Source organism: Sinocyclocheilus anshuiensis, unplaced genomic scaffold (genome assembly GCF_001515605.1).
Source record: "Sinocyclocheilus anshuiensis isolate Anshui unplaced genomic scaffold, SAMN03320099.WGS_v1.1 scaffold819, whole genome shotgun sequence".
NCBI lineage: Eukaryota > Metazoa > Chordata > Actinopteri > Cypriniformes > Cyprinidae > Sinocyclocheilus > Sinocyclocheilus anshuiensis.
In genome coordinates this window covers 120413-138727 of record NW_015548238.1, presented here as the reverse complement: position 1 = coordinate 138727, position 18315 = coordinate 120413, and the positions used below count along the sequence as shown (strand labels likewise).

The following is an 18315-nucleotide window of genomic DNA, read 5'->3' as shown; positions in this document are numbered from 1 at the left end:
AAACAGCTTGAAAGATCAAAGACAATTTTTAATATCACTTTGACTGGATTCGTATGAAAGAAGAAAGCCATATACACCTAGGATGACTTGAGGGTGAGTAATTTATAGACTAATTTTCATTTTTGGGTGAACTAACCCTTTAATTCCTAAACTTCCTGAATTCCAAATTTGCACAAAATCATCCATGTGCCATGCGCGTGTACGTGACTGATAATTCATGTGCAGATAGGCAGACACCGATTGAGTGGGTGACCAAAGCCACTGGAAGGCAAGCCTGCAACCTTTAGCCAAAAAAGCGTAACAGCTAATGCTATCGCTTCCGCTTTGTCGGTGTGCAGGGAAGGAGGCCAGGGGCCGTTTTGTTTGAATGGATGTCAATGGAGGAGAGGCTTCACTATGCTGAATAAACAGATTTTGTGAGGAAACAGCTTATAATTTAATGAATCGACAGCCTATCAGCTAATCTCCAATATGTTTTACACCAATAATTTTTAGAGCTTACACCGAAAAAAAAAAAAAAGTGCCGTTTTATGAGAGAAGTCACTGACTTTCATTGATTCTCATTGATTCCTATGGTATCCGTAAACGGCAATTGAGTGTCGCACATCTCTTGACTGAAATTGAATGATGTAATGTGTAATGTGATTGGTTATCAAGGCACACGTGATCCAAGTTGACCGTTACGCTTTCTCCAGTAGTAAGTAATGCAGACCCTGGTATCTCCCAATAATAAGATCGTCTCTGGCGTGACGATGCACTCGCACAAATGTGATCGTAAAATTTGAACTTGCACATTCTCAAAAATGGATTTGGTCGCAGTCTAGAGCCCTGCTTGGTGTAATTGTTTATATATATATATATATATATTTTTTTTTTTTTTTTTTTTTTTTTTTTTTTTTTAGGGTAACCCTAATCTAATGCAGTGACATTCGTTTCAGTGTGGTTTAAGAGTCCAAATATTCTTTGGATCATTGTATGTACATATTCTTCTTCAGTTCAGCACTTCTAACCATATAAAATCATGTTTGTTATGCCTGCATTATTTTAAGACTTAAGTTTAAGTTGTCTTCTAGTAAGACTTTATGTATGCTATACTCTATTTACATTCTTATTTTAGTAATTGTTTTAAACAACTTACTCTTGTATTACTCCATTGAATTAAATAGCAATATATATTAATTTCTTAAAAGCAACAGGTTGGTGACTGCACTTTTATCAATTAAGTCCCTTTTAATAGGGACTTCTAATGTTTAGTTTAAAACAGGCAGTTGTTATTTCTGCAATACTTGTTAATTTATATGTAAGCAGTTCTTGCATAGATGTTTCAGGTACAGCAATGTATTTAATAATAAACTGATGTTTCACTGTTATCATTGGTTAATCACTCACACTAGAGCAAATCGCTAGAGTTTACAGTTACAAATGATATGCTCAAGTTGAAACGCCATGTGTCTGCACACCATTAGCCTTAACCTGACTGTCCCAATGAGCACAAGAAATCATCTTACATTGTATAACTTATTATTTTTCTCATTCTGTGCCTGATTCATAAGGTGAATGTGATGACCATACATAAAATATGTTTTTAAAGCACTTTACAATCCTCTTGACAAGGGAAGAGTTACTAGGACATGTTTATAATAGCATATCCAAAATAATTCCAGATGTTTGAAGGACAGATTCATTTCTTACTAACACTAGCTGCTGTCAGAGTGTTGAAAAAAAAATACATGCCTGTAAGTTTATTTTTTTATGAATCAAGAAATCACATTCAGACAAGAGTCAAATTATTCACTTTCCGTTTCCAATTCAGAAATATTCATAATTGTTTTACTGGTTAAATTTTAAAGACATAAACAGCGTACTTCTCAAACAATTGCTGTGACAACATGCCCCGCCATAGTTATAATACTAAATGTTTGATTTTAGAGTAATTAGGCTATCAAAATATGCTGACAAGATGTGCCTTCGAGTCCCAAACTTTTCAGTCATATAGAAAATATATCAAGTAGACAAAAAGGCATCATTTTATTTGTCAGCTTATAAAATAATATAAACTAATATATCTATAAAAAAATGAAGCTGGGTGCCAATCCGTATCTGTCAGCCTGTAAATAATTGTATCTGAACTTATTTTCTGCTCTGCGGCTCAGACACTATCCACAATCCCGTGATGAATCTTCACTCGAGCACTGAGATAGGGAACACCCTGTGATTATTTATTGTTAGGGACCCGCAGCTGCAATCGTTGTACTGTTAGTACGTACGAACATTACGTAAATATGGAGGACTGTTTACTGATCCTGGGAGAGTAACGTTAGACTAAAATGCCGGCAGTTCTGACTCACGTAAGTACGTTCTCATTTAAAGGATTTGCCACTGATGATTCAAACGCGAGTTTTGAGCAGTGTAGAGTAGCGCTTGTTGTTTGTCATTTCTCCGATCACAAATGCAGACAGAGTTTTATGTTTACGCGGCGCGATGCAATGCAACGCAACGCGTAAAAAGACAGTATAAGTCATTATAAACAGTAATTATGTCCCCACTGGATGCAACAAATGCCTCGTTTGTAATGGGTTTTAATATTTTTGTCTCATCGCTCCGGCCGGACACGGCACCATCGCAGTATGTGAGGGGCGTAACATTTCTGTCACACGCTTGAGGTATTCGGCCAATCACAACGCACTGGATAGCTGGCCAATCACAGCACACCTCGCTTTTCAGAACGATGAGCTTTGTAAAAATCGACGCGTTTCAGAAAGGCGGGGCATAGAGGAGAAACAATAATGTACAGTATGTGGAAAATAATGTGTTTTTTTTTACTTTAAACAGCATAAACATTTCATTACACCAAATACACAAAATAATGTTCTTTTCAGCAGCATCATATGACCCCTTTAATGGCACTCCTTATATTATGGGAAAGCAGCCAATAGGAATGTGCACCCAGTGTCCGGAGTATGAGACGGTTGAGCATGTTCTAATATCTTGTGGGAAGTTTAATCAAGAAAGACGAGAAACGATGACCCAGTTACAGAGATTGGGACGAGTAGAGGGAAATGTTAAAAGTAGCCTATTTTAGAATGTGCAGAGAAACAAAAAGGCAGGAAATATTTATTCGTTTTTTTAAAAGAAACTGGACTGGACAAGAGAATGTAGTGTAAAGGGAATTTAGTACAGTAGGTGGCAGTAATGCAACAAATCGGATGCCAGCTGCCGTAAAACCTCAAAGGAGAAGGTGGGAACTGTTATGTGGCCGCTGGCAGGCGGAACTGAACTAGAACAGAACTTGTTCCCCTGATCAGTCAGGCATGTTTTTCCAGCACACAGTAAACAGACTCAAGCATGGACGAGGGAGCGCAGCGAATACTGGAGTATTTGACGGAGGTAGAAGTGGCTGCAGAAGACATTCTTAGTGACAAACAGCAGGTATGTGTGAATGATAAAAGTTGTCAATTGTAGTCAAACATACAATGAGACATTTTGCTTAAATAGTGTTTATATCCATTTAAATATTGTCAGATCGTGGATCTGGATTTGCGGAGAAACAGAAATCGAGAAGCACTCAGCGCTTTACGAAACAATTCCCCGAACGGCAAGTACAAATACTGTGTTGTACTTATTTTAATATGTGCAGTGTCAGAGACCTCATGATTATTGTCCGATTTATTTTATGTTGTGCTTCATTGTTCTCATTCTTGCCATTTCGCAGGCTTTTCTGTTCTCGGATGCACTGCACCTTCTCTATTTTTATTGTGCTTTGTTTTATTAGTGGCATTTGGTTATTTTCATTAACATTTGATATTTTCTACAGCATTCATTTATATGTAATCGCATAATAGTCATGGATCATGCTGTATCTCGTTCAGATCACATTTAAAAGCGGAATAACAAAATGAATAAAAATATTATTCGATGGTGTAATTGTTTTAAGCATCTGAACTGAAAAGTACCCACAACAATCCCCACTTGGGCAAAATCCACAATAAACGGTTAAAAAACACTAAAACCGTGGTCCTTTTACATGTGTAGTTTATGTTAGCAAATAGATTAAGTATAGATTTAGACAATTTTTAACTTTTGTATGATTAATATATCTGTTATAAAAATTGAAGAAAGCTGAATCTCTTGATGAAAGAAATCTAATTAAATTTGATTTGATTTGAGCTCTTTCGATAAAACAACCACAATGTATTTATACATACATGCAGCATATAATACACAACTTAGATTTAAAAAAAAAAAAAAAAATAATAATAATAATTAAAAAAAAGATTTAATGATTTAAGTGTCAAGTGATTTCTGGAAGCAAGGTTGACTACCTCTTCTTTAGATTCCATTCAGTCAGAGGATATCAGACATTTTTATATTTTGAGCCGATTTTAAAACATACTGACCAAACCTGCAGTAAGTAAATAAATAAATAAGTAAATGAATGAATGAATAAATAAATGAACAAATGAATGATTTTTTGAAATGTTCAAATCTATATAACTTCCTGGTCATGTGACCCAATGATGTCACACCAGTTGTAATATCTTCACACAATCCTGTAACACATAGTTCCTTTAATATAAATTGGATAAAGAACTGTATTAATAAGCCCTCATCTATAAGGAATCTGATCCCTAATGTTATTATTTTTCAAAACTAGGAGGTTTAAGTTTCTTATTAATGTGTAATTATATCCCTATCAAATTATCCCTTTTTCATAGGCAATTGTTATTAGCTTGGTCCCTCATTTTTAAACACAATTTTACACCTTATTCTCATATAATCTGGAATAATAAGAATGGACTGTATACTGAAAACACATCTCTTTTCGTTGATAATTGCTTTAAAAATGGTATTATTTTTGTCTCAACTTTTCAATCAAACTGGTTCAATCTGTTATTACGCTGAGGTCTTGTATAAGCATGACTTTTTGTTTCAGGAGGAGTCTGTTTCTGTGCCGTGTGTAATCTCTTACTGGAGTGGTTTTGTAAGTGATGTTCGCTGGAAGAAAGTTTGCTCATTACCTCGCAAATACCTGATAACTAACAGAATGAGAGAAGTTACATTTAATTGGATTCATAGATTTTATGCAGATAAGTGCTCTCTTAAAAGACGCAAGAATGATGTTAATACCATCTGTTCTTTCTGTTTTGAGAACCCTGAAACCTCTTTACATTTATTTTGGAATTGCTCTCACACACACTGACATTATGTTGTGACATTTGATTTGATCAAATTTAATTTCCTATTAGCTAAATATCATATTCATAAATGTCAATTTTCTAAATGCAAACCTCTTTTTTTAAGATTCAAACTTTAAATGAAAATGTATTTTAAATCTATTGAGTTCTCTACTAAATTAAAAGCAATAAGAACAATGGCTTTGTTGAAGGACTTGGCACTTCATCTGAACTGAAAGACTGAAGGATTGTTATTGTTTTTGTCCTCACACACATCACACACAAACTGGATTTTGGAAATATGATTTTGTGTATCTTTGGTGAATTTTTCAAATATTCAAATCTATATAACTTCCTGATCATGTGTCCTCATGTTGCCACACCTACTGTATTATATTCATAAACATCTTTCACACATTGTACGTTCATGTTTTTTATTTTGAAAATATAGTTGTTGCTTTTAGTCAATTATTTGAATTATTGAAAAATGTTTTACTTCTTGGTCATGTGACCTGATATTGTTACACAAGGCCAGTTCATATTCACAAACATTTTTCATACAAAAATATTTACATTGGGATCTTATGTGCCTATCACACATTTATTGAAGTAGTACTATAGTGATTTTTTGTACTGTTAGTCCTTGTGTAATTTGGTGGGTCCAGGCCTCAATAGCATTTTCTGTGAAATGCATAAAATAGGAATTTTATGTAGAAATGTAAGAACAATCATAATTTGGTTAGGGGTTTTCTTTATTTTTAGAAGGGTGCAGTGTATGCAGTGGGAAAATAAAATCAGGACATGATTCCAATCAGTCTTGAACCTGCGTCCCATTGAGTCAACAGGCCTCAACTATCGTAAACGTGGATAGGGAAGTGTGGCCTAATGGGGGGAGTGAATGTACAGCGCTCTCTTCCACCTTCAATACCACGACTGAGGTGCCCTTGAGCAAGGCACCGAACCCCCAACTGCTCCCCGGGTGCCGCAGCATAAATGGCTGCCCACTGCTCCGGGTGTGTGTTCACGGTGTGTGTGTGTGTTCACTGCTGTGTGTGTGCACTAAGGATGGGTTAAATGCAGAGCCATAATTCCTAGTATGGGTCACCATACTTGGCCACATGTCACGTCACTAAACTAGTGCACAGTTCACTGTACCATTAATTCCTGCAAGTGCTAACTCCGCTTGTCTGTAAGGGCATGTTCAGTGGTGTCATTTTTGTTTTTGTGAGGAAACATAAGTTTAAGTATCCCTACATTCATGCCCGCGTCAGGTGAAATTTTGCTCAATATGTATAATTTAATGAGATTTTAAAATACTAAAAGCCATGGACAACTTTCAATAAAGGGAAAGCTCCACTACACATCCATAGATGTGTACAAAATCATTTTTTTGCTTAGTTAACCTTTCTGCTAAACATTAGATTTATTTATTTTTATTATTCATATCCAAGCTGACAGTTTGGCATTTTTTGCTGATATGTTACAGGCAAAATGACATCATTAGATCACATGACCATTTGAATATAATTGATTTGATTTTTTTCATGTACTGAGAACAACACAAAATCTTATTTCCCTAAAATAAGGCATGCACAGGAGATGTTTGTGTATGTTTATGAATATAGTACAGTGGGTGTGGCAATATGAGCTCACATGACCAGGAAGTTACACTGTAAAATCTAATTAGTTGGGCTTACTTAAAAAAAAGCATGCAAACCGATTGCCTTGAAAAAACGAAGTAAAGTGAAATAGGAATAGTATGTTGTACTGACAAATGCTTAGTTAGTATAGTTTACTTACACGAGAGTTCTAGTAACTAAAAAAGAACTGTAGCGGGTACTTGATCCTTTTATTAAGGTTTACTCATGACTTAGTATAGCTACTCACTGACTCCCAGAGTGCATTGCGGCTGAATAAATTATGCAGTTGCTTTGTTTTACAGTTGTTGATTTTATTTGCTGTCTTGTGTCAGTAGTAGCACAACAAAAAGAGCAAATAAAATGGTTATTGTTACAATTAATGAAAATAAATGAAATGTAATTGTTACCATTGTTGTGATTCACATGCTGAATGTTTAAGTCTGTGTGTGACTTTAGCATATTACCACACACTAATTAAGGATTATATAAACCCAATTAAAAGCATCTCACGGTATTTATGAAAAATGAAATTTGAAAAAGTTCATTAATAAACTCACACAAAAAATATACATTAATGCTTTAATTAGAAGATTTGTCACCTTCTAAAGGCAACCTATTTATTACTTTTCTTCCTTTGAAATCAAATAGCTCTGACATGATGCATTGCTGCATGAACAGAAAGATAATTATAGTAACATAAATGAAGTTCCAAGTGCCCAACCAAAGGGAACGCTAATCACTATAATGGTGAGTTAAAAAAAACACACATTTTAGGAAAATCAACATCAATTTATGAAGTTAGCTTATGTGATGTTCTCTCAAATATTTCAGTTGTATTGAGAATTCAGCATTCGAGATGACTTTGGGAAACGAGTGAATGCAACTAGTGAAAGATAACTGCAGACATGGAGGAAATGGGTGAAAAGTCTATTAAGACTCTTTTTCTTTTCTTCTTCTGTTGTTGCACTTTAGCAACATATTAGTGCACTGGTTTATTAATGTCATTGGTTCCTTTGTGGCTACTTGAACATTTTAAGTAAGTGTCACTCAAAACATTAAGTAAATTGTTTTATTTGCCTTGAAAGTAGCTGTAACTTAATAACCTAGTAAGTATAACAACTAAGTAAAGATAACGAATTAAATCTAAGTAAGGTAAACTATTGGATTTTACAGTGTATATAGATTTGTATATTTCAGAAATTCACCAAAAATACACAAAATTATATTTCCAGAATCCAACCAAGCTAATAACAATTGCCTATGAAAAAGGGATAATTTGATAGGGATATAATTACACATTAATAAGAAACTTAAACCTCCTAGTTTGGAAAAAAACAACATTAGGGATCAGATTCCTTATAGATGAGGGCTTATTAATACAGTTCTTTATCCAATTTATATTAAAGGTATGATGTGTGACAGGATTGTGTGACGAAAGGACACACATGCAGCACTGCGCAGATCGATCGCAATTTGACTTGAAGCAGTGCATGCCAGTTAGTAATTTTGTCCGACTTGAGACGGCACCGACGCCATGTCACTATCACGTGTGGCATCAAAGCACCGCGAGAGCGTTTCGAGAGTTTTCTCCAGAGCGGCTGCAGGAGAGTTGATGACGACACAGCCATTTCACGATTGGCCAGATTCTCCACATGACAACTATCACGCGTGTTTCGGGTTTATTCTAACCTTTTCAATTCCAATAATAGCCACAAATCTGTGTTTTTAGAACAATAAAAGCTTTTTTACTGTAGTCGCAATGTTATATTGAGTCACGTTTATCATAAAACACTGATGAAAGCATACATTCCCCCACTTTATTAGTATTTAAATAGTATATATTTACGTTGAACTTTATTCTTGAACAGATGGCGATGTATTAAGACGTATATAATCAGTATATATCTGTTGCTCATGAAAACGTTTCTGAAACGTCTGTATATTTGACAAATAATTGCATTTAATTCACTTCATCTGTGATAGAGTATGCAAACACCGCGCGAGCATCACTAACGGGAGCAGAAAGTGTCCGGCTTGACACCTCCGTTTTCAACTCCGCCCCTGACTGCAAGCGGCTACTCTCGTTGACTGCCGTCTGTAGCCGTGCTTCGAGTCGAATGCACCTGATATTACAACTGGTGTGACATCATTGGGTCACATGACCAGGAAGTTATATAGATTTGAATAATTGAAAAATTCACCAAAACTGCACAATTATATTTCCAAAATCCATGTATGATGTGAAGTGTTTCTGAATATATTACAGGTGCCATAGCAACGCCTGTTTCTACCAGTTAAAATAAATCGTTTGGAGTACAATGTAATAACAATGTAACAATTCATAGTGAATATCGCATTCACAGCTTAAAATGATGTATTGTTTTTTTCACTTAATTCACATCTTTATATTTTATTTGCATGATGCATTGCATGTTTCAATCTTGGAATGCATATCTTTTTTTTTTTAATTATTTTTATGCACTTTTGATACAGTCCCTTAATTTGCTCAGTGAATGTCTAACGAACGTCCAACATAAAACCAACATTACCGCACCTGGTTATGTATACATGAAACCATGTGCATTTATACCATATGTTTAAAACGTCTATTGCTGTTTGCACTATTGGATGCTGATTTGATGCCTCTCATGACAATAAAGTGTAATCAATCTAATCTAGATAATGTGAAGGTGTGTTTTGGAAATATGTTCATCAAATTCCCTCAAGAGAGTACCAGATCCATGATCCTTAAAGGTGAGTGTGCCGCCTTCAGCCATATTTTGTCCAAATAATACATTTAGACTAGTCTCTGTGTTTTCTTGGCCTCTTGCTGTTATATTGTTCCCAACAGACCATGAGCAGCTTGACAAGGAAATAACTGACCTCCGCAAACGATTAAAAACAAAAATAAATCGTCTCAATGACTTGCAAGGTAGAGCTGCTTTATCTGCCTGATTCATTCATAATTTGTCACATATAAAATATCATCTTTAAGTCCGTGTGTAGTAAATATCTATAGCCCCTAATTACCCTATATTTACTGGCAGTGTCATACAATGTTAGTAGATATCAGTGCATCTAATCTTTTCTGCTTCGAATTGTTTCTTGCACAGGTAAGCCTGAACTCAGAGGATACAACCTTTCTCCTCTGAGCAGTGATGAGATTAAAGCAATTAACAACCTCCTTAAGAAATAATATCCACTAGCTTCTCGGACTGTCTTGAACCTGAGGGTAATGTTTGGACTGGACTGTTACCTGTGCGTCGGAGCACTGAAGTGTCTGCAAACCGCCTGTGACTTTACTAACTCAGCAGAAGAACTTTTTTCAGTTGACTTTTGGTGACTAGCTCACACAATGTGTCTTTTCATCATTCAGTGCTTTTACATGGCATTTGTTTAAAAGTCTTGCCTGCGTTTTGTGGTGTGAGAAACACAATTGTTGAAGAGAGTAAGCCAAAAATAATGCTAAAATGCTTGGGTGGGTATTAACACAACATGTAGCTTGTATGTTGTTACTTTCACAGGTTCTGTTATTAATGGCAAGCAAACACAATTGTTGAACTTTCGAATTCAATGAAGTGTCTGTCAAAGTCTGAAAACTCATTTCTGCAGTAATTATGTGTGATTCATATGTTGTGAATTGAAAATGTTTTTACTCAATAAATGAAATGTTTCATCACTGATTTTTGCATTCAGTTGATTAAAAGTTCATTGTTTTTTCCCATCGTTTCCTCATGTTGTAAACAACGCCACTGTCCACCTAAATAGAACATGTACGTTTTATCAGCAGTTAGCCGAGGACTGAGTTTCTCAAAGCACTAGGATTATCTTAGTGATTTAGTTTGCTGCGTTCTGAAAGTGACTGCATGGGTCTATAAGCCATGGGAGTGGAGAAATGGAATTTGAAAAGAAAGGTTTTTGGAAAATCACCTTAATGATCCATACATTCAGTTCCATAGAGAACTAACCGCTGTAGGCCAAACACCTGGTTTACTAACCAGTAAAATTGCTATGCAAGAAGACTGAAGACCTTGCAAATTAGTATAGTGATTATAACCCATATTAAACGTCTCTCTTGCCTATATGTTGACTATCTCTGCTTGGAAGGAAAGTAGTTTCAACCCTGTCACATTCTCTGACTCTAGATGGCAGTGTTTCTTTATTTCTAGTGTATGTGTGGTTGTTGAAATGCACTTGTATGAACAGTGATCTGGACAGATGGTCACTGTAAAACTCTCCACTCTATTGTTATGAAATGATCTAGAATAAGACTTTTAAATGAAGAGAGAGGTCAGTGACAAAACATTTTAGCAATACTAAATAAAAAAATTTAAAAAAGGTCAATTAAATGACAGGAAATGCTTTGTGGCAAAGGAACGTTTGCCAGGTTGCGTGCAGTGGTACAGTCCTGGATTCAGTCCAGTGTGATGACTTTGATGACGACACATCCGTTTCACGATTGGCCAGATTCACCGCATGACAACTACCACGTGTGTTTCGGGTTTATTCTAACCTTTTCAATTCCAATAATAGCCACAAATCTGTGTTTTTAGAACAATAAAAGCTTTTTTACTGTAGTCGCAATGTTATATTGAGTCACGTTTATCATAAAACACTGATGAAAGCATACATTCCCCCACTTTATTAGTATTTAAATAGTATATATTTACGTTGAACTTTATTCTTGAACAGATGGCGATGTATTAAGACGTATATAATCAGTATATATCTGTTGCTCATGAAAACGTTTCTGAAACGTCTGTATATTTGACAAATAATTGCATTTAATTCACTTCATCTGTGATAGAGTATGCAAACACCGCGCGAGCATCACTAACGGGAGCAGAAAGTGTCCGGCTTGACACCTCCGTTTTCAACTCCGCCCCTGACTGCAAGCGGCTACTCTCGTTGACTGCCGTCTGTAGCCGTGCTTCGAGTCGAATGCACCTGATATTACAACTGGTGTGACATCATTGGGTCACATGACCAGGAAGTTATATAGATTTGAATAATTGAAAAATTCACCAAAACTGCACAATTATATTTCCAAAATCCATGTATGATGTGAAGTGTTTCTGAATATATTACAGGTGCCATAGCAACGCCTGTTTCTACCAGTTAAAATAAATCGTTTGGAGTACAATGTAATAACAATGTAACAATTCATAGTGAATATCGCATTCACAGCTTAAAATGATGTATTGTTTTTTTCACTTAATTCACATCTTTATATTTTATTTGCATGATGCATTGCATGTTTCAATCTTGGAATGCATATCTTTTTTTTTTTAATTATTTTTATGCACTTTTGATACAGTCCCTTAATTTGCTCAGTGAATGTCTAACGAACGTCCAACATAAAACCAACATTACCGCACCTGGTTATGTATACATGAAACCATGTGCATTTATACCATATGTTTAAAACGTCTATTGCTGTTTGCACTATTGGATGCTGATTTGATGCCTCTCATGACAATAAAGTGTAATCAATCTAATCTAGATAATGTGAAGGTGTGTTTTGGAAATATGTTCATCAAATTCCCTCAAGAGAGTACCAGATCCATGATCCTTAAAGGTGAGTGTGCCGCCTTCAGCCATATTTTGTCCAAATAATACATTTAGACTAGTCTCTGTGTTTTCTTGGCCTCTTGCTGTTATATTGTTCCCAACAGACCATGAGCAGCTTGACAAGGAAATAACTGACCTCCGCAAACGATTAAAAACAAAAATAAATCGTCTCAATGACTTGCAAGGTAGAGCTGCTTTATCTGCCTGATTCATTCATAATTTGTCACATATAAAATATCATCTTTAAGTCCGTGTGTAGTAAATATCTATAGCCCCTAATTACCCTATATTTACTGGCAGTGTCATACAATGTTAGTAGATATCAGTGCATCTAATCTTTTCTGCTTCGAATTGTTTCTTGCACAGGTAAGCCTGAACTCAGAGGATACAACCTTTCTCCTCTGAGCAGTGATGAGATTAAAGCAATTAACAACCTCCTTAAGAAATAATATCCACTAGCTTCTCGGACTGTCTTGAACCTGAGGGTAATGTTTGGACTGGACTGTTACCTGTGCGTCGGAGCACTGAAGTGTCTGCAAACCGCCTGTGACTTTACTAACTCAGCAGAAGAACTTTTTTCAGTTGACTTTTGGTGACTAGCTCACACAATGTGTCTTTTCATCATTCAGTGCTTTTACATGGCATTTGTTTAAAAGTCTTGCCTGCGTTTTGTGGTGTGAGAAACACAATTGTTGAAGAGAGTAAGCCAAAAATAATGCTAAAATGCTTGGGTGGGTATTAACACAACATGTAGCTTGTATGTTGTTACTTTCACAGGTTCTGTTATTAATGGCAAGCAAACACAATTGTTGAACTTTCGAATTCAATGAAGTGTCCGTCAAAGTCTGAAAACTCATTTCTGCAGTAATTATGTGTGATTCATATGTTGTGAATTGAAAATGTTTTTACTCAATAAATGAAATGTTTCATCACTGATTTTTGCATTCAGTTGATTAAAAGTTCATTGTTTTTTCCCATCGTTTCCTCATGTTGTAAACAACGCCACTGTCCACCTAAATAGAACATGTACGTTTTATCAGCAGTTAGCCGAGGACTGAGTTTCTCAAAGCACTAGGATTATCTTAGTGATTTAGTTTGCTGCGTTCTGAAAGTGACTGCATGGGTCTATAAGCCATGGGAGTGGAGAAATGGAATTTGAAAAGAAAGGTTTTTGGAAAATCACCTTAATGATCCATACATTCAGTTCCATAGAGAACTAACCGCTGTAGGCCAAACACCTGGTTTACTAACCAGTAAAATTGCTATGCAAGAAGACTGAAGACCTTGCAAATTAGTATAGTGATTATAACACATATTAAACGTCTCTCTTGCCTATATGCTGACTATCTGCTTGGAAGGAAAGTAGTTTCAACCCTGTCACATTCTCTGACTCTAGATGGCAGTGTTTCTTTATTTCTAGTGTATGTGTGGTTGTTGAAATGCACTTGTATGAACAGTGATCTGGACAGATGGTCACTGTAAAACTCTCCACTCTATTGTTATGAAATGATCTAGAATAAGACTTTTAAATGAAGAGAGAGGTCAGTGACAAAACATTTTAGCAATACTAAATAAAAAAATTTAAAAAAGGTCAATTAAATGACAGGAAATGCTTTGTGGCAAAGGAACGTTTGCCAGGTTGCGTGCAGTGGTACAGTCCTGGATTCAGTCCAGTGTGATGAATTTATGAGTCAGATGAGGTGGGAAGCAGAAGTCTGTTCTCAGTTATATAATCTGCAAACAAGTCATTCCACTAGAGGAGAACGACATTTGAAAACACATTCAACAGGTTCATAACATGCAGTTATGCAAAGCCTGCCTAATGTTAAGTGCAGAAATGCTGCTGTGATGTTTAACGATAGCAATTTGTTCTTATGACCGGTGTGAGGTTGTTGTGACACAGAGGCCATTACACTCCCATTAAAACAAAGGAAGGCCGAGAGCAAATCATCTCTCGTGTGTACAGTCATAATGATCAAATAGCATCGAGTTTGCACAGAGATGAGTCAAAACTGAGACTGTCTGTTCCTGCATTATTTGTGCCCCAATTTTACAAACATATAATTTAAACACTGCATTTGCCAAAGGGGAACTTTGAATAGAAGCTCGCAACAATTTACTGTCTGTATGCCCATGACTCAACATCTAAAGACCCAAATACTGAATAGTTTGAAGAAAATGTTCAGCTTTCTACAAAGTGCTTCTTAATACATTAAATGATACGGCTGTCTCATAGTAAATGTTTTGGAGAGTTGCAGGAATATTGTTGCTTTTGGCTTTTGAATTATGCAGTAACTTGCATTCGTATTTTCCTAGTGAGAGCAGGAGCAGACTGTAATCATCAGTTCTGTCAAAATTTTGACAAGTAAATTACAAATCAATTCAGCATCTTCCATACAGCTTACTTTGGACTTGTCTGTTGCCTTTCTTTAGTGGTTAAGAGCTAGACATCTCCCTTAGGGGTGTTCGATTCCAGGTTTTTCGGAGTCGACTCCGACTCCCGACTCCCACCATAGGAGTTGATGGAATCGACTCCTCGACTCCATTTAGCGTGACTGTCCAAATTAGTCCAGTTTAGTGGTGGTGACACTACCTTTAAATGAGCTATCAATGTTGTTAGCTGTTGCCGACACCTAATTTTACAGAGGGAAAACTGAGGGGGAAAAGCCGTGGTGGAATATTATGTCAGGATTAATAAGGTGTTCTTTAATGATGTAGGATCTCTGTCTTCGAACCCACTTACACTATTGAGTCACACATGAAACAATCACATTCCATTGAGACAAACTGAGAAGCACCCTATGCAGCCAGCTGCGGTCGTAAAACTCATGCAGGGTCAGTGAAGTGTCTCAGCAGTCCTGTACTATCTAGCTTATCGTCCCAAGATACTAAAATAAAAAACAGTGCTTAAACCCTAACTCAAACTAGGATACAAACTATCTTTGTTTTACGGGCTTTCAGGGACCAGATGCGTGATACCCATGACCATTTAACACATAAATTGATAATCCCGTCAACAAAAGAGACAATTTTATAGCTCCATGTCCGAGCGAGAAGAATGGCAGACATACACTCGTGACATGGGCATGACCTCAGGACACCTCCCCCTTTCCCCCTGCATTCCAAAAAAGGGACGAGTCCTTTTACTACTTTCAGAAAAGCGCGCGTTTCTCCTGTCACAGACAAAGGGACATGAAACTTACAACAGACAATTTCAACAGATAATCATTTATGCGCATAACAGGGCAACCAGATTCACAAATAATATGTTGTATGTCTTATATATATGCTTGACGTGTTTCATGTAATCGGTGCAACTTTAATCAGTGTTTTATTACCCTTTTTAGGAAATAAGGTTATTAAAATGTGTGTAATATGTGAAGTTTAATCTTGGGAAAAGAGAAGAGAATTTAATTATACTCATTCTGCTACCAGAAAAGGGTATTGTGTTGTTTTATCTTTCACTCTCATCTTACCACTAACCTTCTTTCCTTACAAAAAAAAAAACCGTCTGGTGTCGTATAATTTTAAAGTCAAACCTTGCCAAGATCACGTTACCTCGCTAGGAGCTTACAAATTATCATAATTGTATTGACCTGTGGCCAAGGAAAATACACATAGTCAGATTGTTAAGATACACGGACATTAACGTCTCGCTGGACGACCGTTGATAAGGTGTAAACTATTAAAATTTGAAATCAGTTCTAATCAGGGTGACTTCGAATTTTCAGATTCGAGTCCTCTCAAAACCTGAATGAATTAATAATAATTAATTCCCTAAGAAAAGTAATCAGACATTACAATGAATTCGTCACATTATAATGGTCAGGGGTTAGGGAATTTTAATTTAAACATAGATGGCACTCGTGGAGTTAGAAAAAAAATCTTTATGACCAAGCAGGATTGTAATAAGGATAACGCAAAAGAAAATGCACAATACAGCTGTTTCTGTCAATGGTAAGTTTTAATTTAAATAGTTTGTGATAGCCTACTGTAAACGGTTATTTACAGCAAAACGCTGAATTTCGTTTACTCTTTGCTGATATACTGCACTCAACTACCAGGCAGATTTGAGAATCAGTGAAGACATCAGCGATTTCGGAGTCGACGTACAATGAGAGTCGATTCCAGTGCTGAAGTCGACTCAGAGCTATTCCAGAGTCGAGGAATCGACTCTTTTGGAGTCGACTCCCCATCCCTAATCTCCCTGCTCATCTAATGTGCTCTAGAAATCCTACTGTTATTATTTTATGAAGTATTTAACATTCAGGCCAAACTAAAGAGAACTGTTTCTGAAGAGTCCTTTTTTGTCCCAGTATGACAATGTCCCTGTGTGTAATGTGTTGTCCATTAAAAAATGCAGTTAGACTTTATTTTAAAGTGTCCTTGTTACACTGTAATTATACATATAAACTTTATTTTAAAGTGTCCTTGTTACAGTGTAATTATACATATAAGTACTGAGTAATATTAATTAACTACATGTACTTACTATATGTTTAGGGTAAGGATTTGGTTTGGCTTAGGGTTACTTGCATGTAATTATGCATAATTAATTGTTATTATGGGAGTAAGTACATGTAACGTGTAACAAGGACACCTTAAAATAAAGTGTTACCAAACATGCTTTACTAAGTCTGGTGTTGAAGAACTTGACTGGTGTACACAAAGCCTCACCAAACACCTTTGGGATAAATGGAAACAGTGATGTTGAGCTAGGCCCCATCACCCAAGATCACTGCCTGACCTGACTGATGCTCCAGTCTGAATGAGAGCAAATTCACACAGCCATGTTCCAACATTTAGTGGCAAGCCTTCCCAGAAGAGTGGAAGCGGATGACATTATCCAGCGTACATACCACAAAAACACTGAAGCTATTTTTTTTTTTGTGGTAGTATGAGGAAAAGTAGCAAATTAAAACCACAACTACATGGTTCCCTTAAGATTAATCATAAATCAAAAAAAATTATGAACACCAGACGAGGGTCTGCACCTTCTCAAACAAGAATAGACCACTAGAGTGTTTCTGCTCAAAAGCTTTGCATTTCAGGCTGTTGGCTCATCTTGTGCTGTCATAGTTTTTGGAATGGCAGTATTTAGTTTTAATGTAGATGAAAACTCCACAAAAAATGCAGATTATCAGACAATGACCTCCGTCTTGAATGCATCATAGTTGATCTGAATGTAACTCTTAAATCAAAACTTGGATGACATTTTAATAATATAAATAATGTTCTCAGAATGAAGCCAACCCTTGAGTTATGGTGAAAGAATTAGGTCCTTCACTTTTTCTTCATGCTAGACTGAGAATGAGATGAAAATGAAATTGCATTTCAACATTGGTATGCATCTAATAGGTCTCAAAAATCACAGTTCTGTTTTAATTGTTTCTTTAGCCTGTGTTTGTCTGACTCCAGCAAATTCTCGAGGGACCGCCATCCTGGGACTCATTCCTCTGTGGTTTCTACATGCAAACAAGAGACTTTACAAGTGTTTATGGAATTAATTGAAAAATTATTTCTAGTGTGAAAGCTATTGTCATTCGTCTTATTCTTCTTGAATAATAAGAATGATAACAAGCGATATAATTAAATAACACCAGCCACTGACAGGTGAAGAATGCCACTACGGTCTGCACTGGTTTTTGCAGAAGTTTTGTAGTGTTTCATTAGTTCAAATACTGGCCTGATTTTCCTCAGTGTGAGGGCTAGCGGAATCGTAAGATGAGATGTTTATTGTGGATATGCGAAAGTAAGCCTTGGCTAGACTTTATAAAACACTTAAACACTCTTGCCCCCTGGTTGCCCCTCAGTGGCATTTGTAGCAACTAAAAACCCTTCTTACAAGTTCCATTTTCAAATGCCGTGGTCTAAATATGCCTGGGGTGTAGCAAAACTCTCAAATATTTCCTCCTGAAACGATCATTCTT

General features: G+C 36.2%; 2 protein-coding genes across 2 annotated transcripts; both read left to right on the top strand.

Moving 5' to 3' along the window:
- Positions 1–2983: 2983 nt before the first annotated feature.
- LOC107654798 (p53 and DNA damage-regulated protein 1-like) lies at positions 2984–10431 on the top strand. The gene is made up of 5 exons (XM_016442052.1): positions 2984–3429; positions 3523–3595; positions 9494–9568; positions 9666–9746; positions 9928–10431. The coding sequence occupies exons 1-5, from the start codon at positions 3346–3348 to the stop codon at positions 10008–10010; spliced, it is 396 nt and encodes a 131-aa protein (XP_016297538.1). The 5' UTR covers positions 2984–3345; the 3' UTR covers positions 10011–10431.
- A 1483-nt stretch (positions 10432–11914) lies between these two features.
- Positions 11915–13254, top strand: LOC107654789 (p53 and DNA damage-regulated protein 1-like). The gene is made up of 3 exons (XM_016442042.1): positions 11915–12392; positions 12490–12570; positions 12752–13254. The coding sequence occupies exons 1-3, from the start codon at positions 12215–12217 to the stop codon at positions 12832–12834; spliced, it is 342 nt and encodes a 113-aa protein (XP_016297528.1). The 5' UTR covers positions 11915–12214; the 3' UTR covers positions 12835–13254.
- Positions 13255–18315: the final 5061 nt, after the last annotated feature.